Below are 6,000 nucleotides of genomic sequence, written 5' to 3' on the forward strand. Positions count from 1 at the left end.
ATGGCAGACGCAGTTGATGGACTATATGGAGCTGGCGGAAATGACTGGCAGAATCCGAGACTTGGGAGAAGAAAAAATGGAAGAGGACTGGAAAAAATTTAAGGACTATTTACAAAAATATTATAAGCTGTATGAATGATAAGAAAATGCACTTTTTAGGAAATATTAGCCCCAGCAATGGTAATTAGGTGAAATGAAAACTAAGGCACAAGAAAAGAGAGGTGAAATTAAGAAAAATCTTTATTGCATTATGTTTTAATTACAATATATAAGATCATGGTTACAATAACTTTGACTTTGGTAACATGAAATTGAAAGATACAATAAGTAATGAATTGAAAGATACAATAATGAATTGAATAATAATAAGTAATGAATTGAAAGATACAATAATGAACTGAAAGATACAATAAGTAATGAAATAAGATAATAAATAGCTGAAGACTTTGTATTATGAATATTGGGTTACAAATATATTGAAATGGGTAATATGACAAAATGAAAGATACAATAAGTGATGAAATAAGATAACAAAATGCTGAAGTTGGTATTATAAATAATGCAGATTCGGGAAGATGTGGGGAAGTCCAAAAGATTCTGTAAAAGAAATATGATTTATGAAACTTTTGTATTTTATTCTTTGTTCTTTTTTATTCTGTAAAACTAATAAAAATATTTAAAAAAAAAAATAGAGGAGCTGAGGGATATTACAAGTTGTTGGCATCGAATTTGACAGAACTTTTTATCTCCTGGGAAACTGCAGAAATGGAACATTATTTTGACTACAGAGGTTTACACACTAAAGTAGACAATAGACTTATCTATTGAAAATGGAAGGGACTTGGCATCATGTTTTGTTCCTGAATAACAGAGCCTCTGCAGCGGAATTTAGAAGCTTTTGGAATTAGAACATTTGTGCAGGAAAACAGGAAAAGAAAGAGGAGAGAGACTAACAAGAACAACAAGAATAATAAGAATTGGACAAAGTTGGAAGTGGGAACATTTGGGAAATCCAGATTTGAAAGGTTTAAGAAATAAAATTGGAGTTTTACTCCCAAGTATATAAAAATCTGGATGGAAAAAATGGGCCTTTTTGAGATAGACTCCTTCCAAGATTGGACATTTAAAATTAAAGAAGACTGGTAAAGGACTATGGCTTAAATAAATGTGGGAACTCCAGGAAGACATCAGATGTTGATCAATACGGGAAACGCAACCAGGAAAAGGGGGAGGGATTTGGAATCCAAAGGCTGTAAAATCAAAATCATATTTTATTTTATTATATTTTAATCTATTATGTATATTAAAGGGGGGAACGCGCGGAAGGGAATAGGTTGATCTTAGGAGATGGGAAAATATTTTTAAATTGGGCTAATGATAATAAGGTTAAAATTTGGGATAATAAATTGCTGAATTTATTTGTAAGAATTGGAATACAAGAGGGGGAGGGGAGGGGAAGTCCTGGAAAGATGTTATGGAAAATAAGATCTTAAATTTGGATGTTTTGTTTTTTTATATTGTTATAATTGGAAATTCTTAATAAATATTATTTAAAAAAAAAATAGAAAGCACTGCTAATAACAAGGCCAGTGGAAGTGATGATATTCCAGCTGAACTATTTAAAATTATAAAAGATGATGCTGTTAAGGTGCTACACTCAATATGCCAGCAAGTTTGGAAAACTCAGCAGTGGCCAGAGGATTGGAAAAGATCAGTCTACATCCCAATCCCAAAGAAGGGCAGTGCCAAAGAATGCTCCAACTACCGCACAATTGCACTCATTTCACATGCTAGCAAGGTTATGCTTAAAATTCTACAAGGAAGGCTCAAGCAGTATGTGGACCAAGAACTCCCAGAAGTGCAAGCTGGATTTAGAAGAGGCAGAGGAACCAGAGACCAAATTGCAAACATGCGCTGGATTATGGAGAAAGCTAGAGAGTTCCAGAAAGACATCTACTTCTGCTTCATTGACTATGCAAAAGCCTTTGACTGTGTCGACCACAGCAAACTATGGCAAGTTCTTAAAGAAATGGGAGTGCCTGATCACCTCATCTGTCTCCTGAGAAATCTCTATGTGGGACAAGAAGCTACAGTTAGAACTGGATATGGAACAACTGATTGGTTCAAAATTGGGAAAGGAGTATGACAAGGCTGTATATTGTCTCCCTGCTTATTTAACTTATATGCAGAATTCATCATGCGAAAGGCTGGGCTGGATGAATCCCTAGCCGGAATTAAGATTGCCGGAAGAAATATAAAAAACCTCAGATATGCAGATGACACAACCTTGATGGCAGAAAGTGAGGAGGAATTAAAGAAGCTTTTATTGAGGGTGAAAGAGGAGAGCACAAAATATGATCTGAATCTCAACATCAAAAAAACGAAGATCATGGCCACTGGTCCCATCACCTCCTGGCAAATAGAAGGGGAAGAAATGGAGGCAGTGAGAGATTTTACTTTCTTGGGCTCCATGATCACTGCAGATGGTGACAGCAGCCACAAAATTAAAAGACTCCTGCTTCTTGGGAGAAAAGCAATGACAAAACTAGGCAGCATCTTAAAAAGTAGAGACATCACCTTGCCAACAAAGGTCTGTATAGTAAAAGCTATGGTTTTCCCAGTAGTGATGTATGGAAGTGAGAGCTGGGCCATAAAGAAGGCTGATCACCGAAGAATTGATGCTTTTGAATTATGGTGCTGGAGGAGACTCTTGAGAGTCCCATGGACTGCAAGAAGATCAAACCTCTCCATTCTGAAGGAAATCAGCCCTGAGTGCTCATTGGAAGGACAGATGGTGAAGCTGAGGCTCCAATACTTTGGCCACCTCATGAGAAGAGAAGACTCCCTGGAAAAGACCCTGATGTTGGGAAAGATGGAGGGCACAAGAAAAAGGGGAAGACAGAGGACGAGATGGCTGGACAGTGTTCTTGAAGCTACTAGCCTGAGTTTGACCAAACTGCGGGAGGCAGTGGAAGACAGGAGTGCCTGGCGTGCTCTGGTCCATGGGGTCACGAAGAGTTGGACACAACTAAACGACTAAACAACAACAACATTGCATTTATACAAAATATTCAACTTTTCCCCAAGGAGCTCAAGGCATACAGCATGACTCTCCCTTTTTCCATATTGCCTTCACAATATGAAGGTTAAGTTGAGAGTTGGTGACTGGCCCAAGGTCATCCAGCAAGCTTCATGGCTGAGTGGATATTTTAACTCCCAGGTACTAGTCCAATGCTCTAACCACAATACCACATTGTGTGTGTCTGATATGTCTCATCAGGTGTTGGGCAGGAAGCAGAGAGGTGGGTCACATCCACACCATACATTTAAAATGCATGGCTTCCCTCAAAGAATCCTGGAAACTGTAGTATGTTAAGGGCATTGTAGCTCTGTGAGGGTTCCCCACAGTTCTTTGGGAGAACCAGGGGCAGACTTTGGTAATCTTTAGTAATACAGTGCCCTGAGCGAGGCTAAAATTTGGGACCTCCAAATGGATCTTTTCAATTACAGTTTTGCCCCCCCCCCCCAGCTCAAAACCCTGTGCAGGGAAACCTCCTGCACTGCCCTAAATTTGGTGCTGGAAGAAGCCATGTGATTTAAATGTATGTTGTGGATAATCCATGTTTCTCCTCCCCCTACCAAACAGCTGAGTGGCAGAATTCTCATCTTCCTGAAAGTGCTCTGCAACAAAGAACCCCAGCTCTTGGATCTATGTTCAACACCAATTTGCAGGAAACCTCTGCATATGCTCATGGTTATATTTACATGCAGAATATAAGACACAGTACTTACTTCACTGCCCAGTGTCTTCAGCAGATGATGGAAAAAATTATCAAGCTCTTTCCCTTCTATGTAACCGTTGTCTAAAACCGATTAAAAACATATTACTGAATATTGTACCATTAATGTTCAGAATCTAAACTGAAGAAATAACATGCAACATAAATCTAGTAACAATTCATAAATCTAGTAACAATTCAAACATTTAGCCAAACTGACACACACATATAAAGAAAATGTGAATGTTTGTTTTTTGCTTTGATAGATTGTTTAAATATGCAGTTACTTTATTCCAGCTTTCTAAATTTAAATATTCCTCTTCTTCAAATAAATAAGAGATATGAAAGTTTGTCCAAAATCCACCAAGAGCTTCTCTTGTTTCAGCCTCCTTTGATATTAATCAGATAGCCAAGAACTGTATTGATACAAAGGTTGGAAAACATAGGTACAAGGTGCCAGGCTGCATATGCCAGAGCAGGCCTACAATTTTAGACTGCAGGCACATACATTTTGAAGTACATGAAAGAGGAATAAAGTTTTCATGCATGTATAAATGCACTAATCAGAGAATTAACATGTTTATTTTAAAACAGAATAAATACGTCTAAATAAAAACAACAATAACAATAATAATTTATTTATACCCTGTCCATCATGTTCCAGGTTGTACACAATCTAGGGTTACAATAATGTATTAAGACATTTTGGGATATGTTGTTTTAGTGTGATGTTTAATGAAGAAGAACCATTTAAATCAAACTTGCATCAGCCTGGAAAGCATAAATGGCAAACAACTGCAGGCAGGCAAATGAGGGGAGTAGTGCAGAGGTCTCCCCACTTTCTTGGTCTCCAGCATAGAAATCAAGCTGACAGCTGGAAGGAGAGTGGGATTCTGCATTCCTCCTTTGCCAGCCTAAGTAGGCTGGTATTTTATGATTATTTTTTGCATGCAAGTAACTTTGGGGGTCTAATTTACAAGACTGGTTGAGAGTGTAAGCTCCTTGGAGAAGGGACATGTCCTTTTGCTAATGTTACTCAGCACCATGCACGCTGATGGTGTAAAACAAGAACAGTAACCTCCTCAGGGTTAACATCGGTATTGAAACACAGCAGTGTTTCTTTTAACCAGCAAATTTATTATTATTATTATTATTATTATTATTATTATTATTATTATTATTATTATTATTATTTTATATCCTGCCCTCCCCAGCCGAAGCCGGGCTCAGAGCGGCTAACAACAGTAATATAATACAGCATTCTAAAATCAATAATAGGTGAAAAAAGTCAGCTGATCGAGGTCCACGAGGATCTGTAATTAGCCTTGCTTCTCAATTAAATGGCTTCAATCAGACCCACCAACCACCCTAATCTCCTCTGCGCACCCATGAACACAAGACACTCTGAGATCACGGGAATACAAGCATATGTCTAGTCGAAAATCGAACTTGGAAAAGCAAAAACTTCCTTGCAAAGCAGAACGAGAAAACGTGGACAAAGAAACACCCCAGCTAGCGCCCGTGCCTACCGCCTTTTCTAGGCGCGCTCCGTCCCTTCCCTATTTAACTCCCAGAGTGGAAAGAGCCTCTCCCGGGCGCACTCACCGTCGGCGTCGAAGCGTTGCCAGAGTCGCAGAAAGGCAGCCGCCTCGAGGGAAGGCAGAAAGTCGCTGTCCATGGTGCTGACGCCGGAGAGACCGCGATGGGCAAAGGTCAGCGCGTCGCGTTGGCAAGTCCAAGTGGGCTGCTTGGCGCTGGGGCTGCTGGCCTCGAGTGCCCAAGAGGCGGGCTGGTTTTCAGAAGGCAGTCCAGCTGGGGACACGCCCAGGCTCCCCCCAAGATCCCACCTGCTGCCTGGAGAGAAGGTCGGAGCGAGCCAGCAAGCGAGGCAAAGTCGGCTGCTTGCTGCCCCCTTTCGTGCCAAAGTTTCCCTTGTCACCTGCTTGGAGGAAGAGCTGCTGGGCTCGCCCTTGAAGTGAGACTGCTGCCATCAACTTTTGTTGTTTTTTGTAAGGATATATCCTTGTAAGTAAGGCGAGAATATAAGGGGATTTATTGGTGCACCGAGGTGCAAGATGGAATTTAGAAGGCAGTGTCACCAGCTTAAAGGGACTTTGAAGAAGCTTCCTCGGAGAAAGTCGAAACAGCTGCAGTATTAAAAGCGGTTAATGAGTAGGATTAATTCAGAACTGCATTCGCGGCAGGCAGAAGGGTCGGTTTG

The 6,000-nt window shown here is 40.1% G+C and overlaps 1 protein-coding gene across 1 annotated transcript in view; it reads right to left on the reverse strand.

Annotated features, from left to right (window-relative positions):
- Nucleotides 1–6,000, reverse strand: part of SCGN (secretagogin, EF-hand calcium binding protein) — a 28,733-nt gene extending 22,733 nt beyond the window's left edge. Inside the window, exons 1-2 of the mRNA XM_081873593.1 lie at nucleotides 5,385–6,000; nucleotides 3,793–3,863 (exon numbers count right to left, since the gene is read on the reverse strand). Of these exons, the coding sequence (XP_081729719.1) occupies nucleotides 3,793–3,863; nucleotides 5,385–5,457 (144 nt within the window). The 5' untranslated portion in view covers nucleotides 5,458–6,000. The remainder of the gene's footprint in view (nucleotides 1–3,792; nucleotides 3,864–5,384) is intronic.

Source organism: Podarcis erhardii (genome assembly GCF_964252035.2).
Source record: "Podarcis erhardii genome assembly, chromosome: 8".
Taxonomy (NCBI): Eukaryota; Metazoa; Chordata; class Lepidosauria; order Squamata; family Lacertidae; genus Podarcis; species Podarcis erhardii.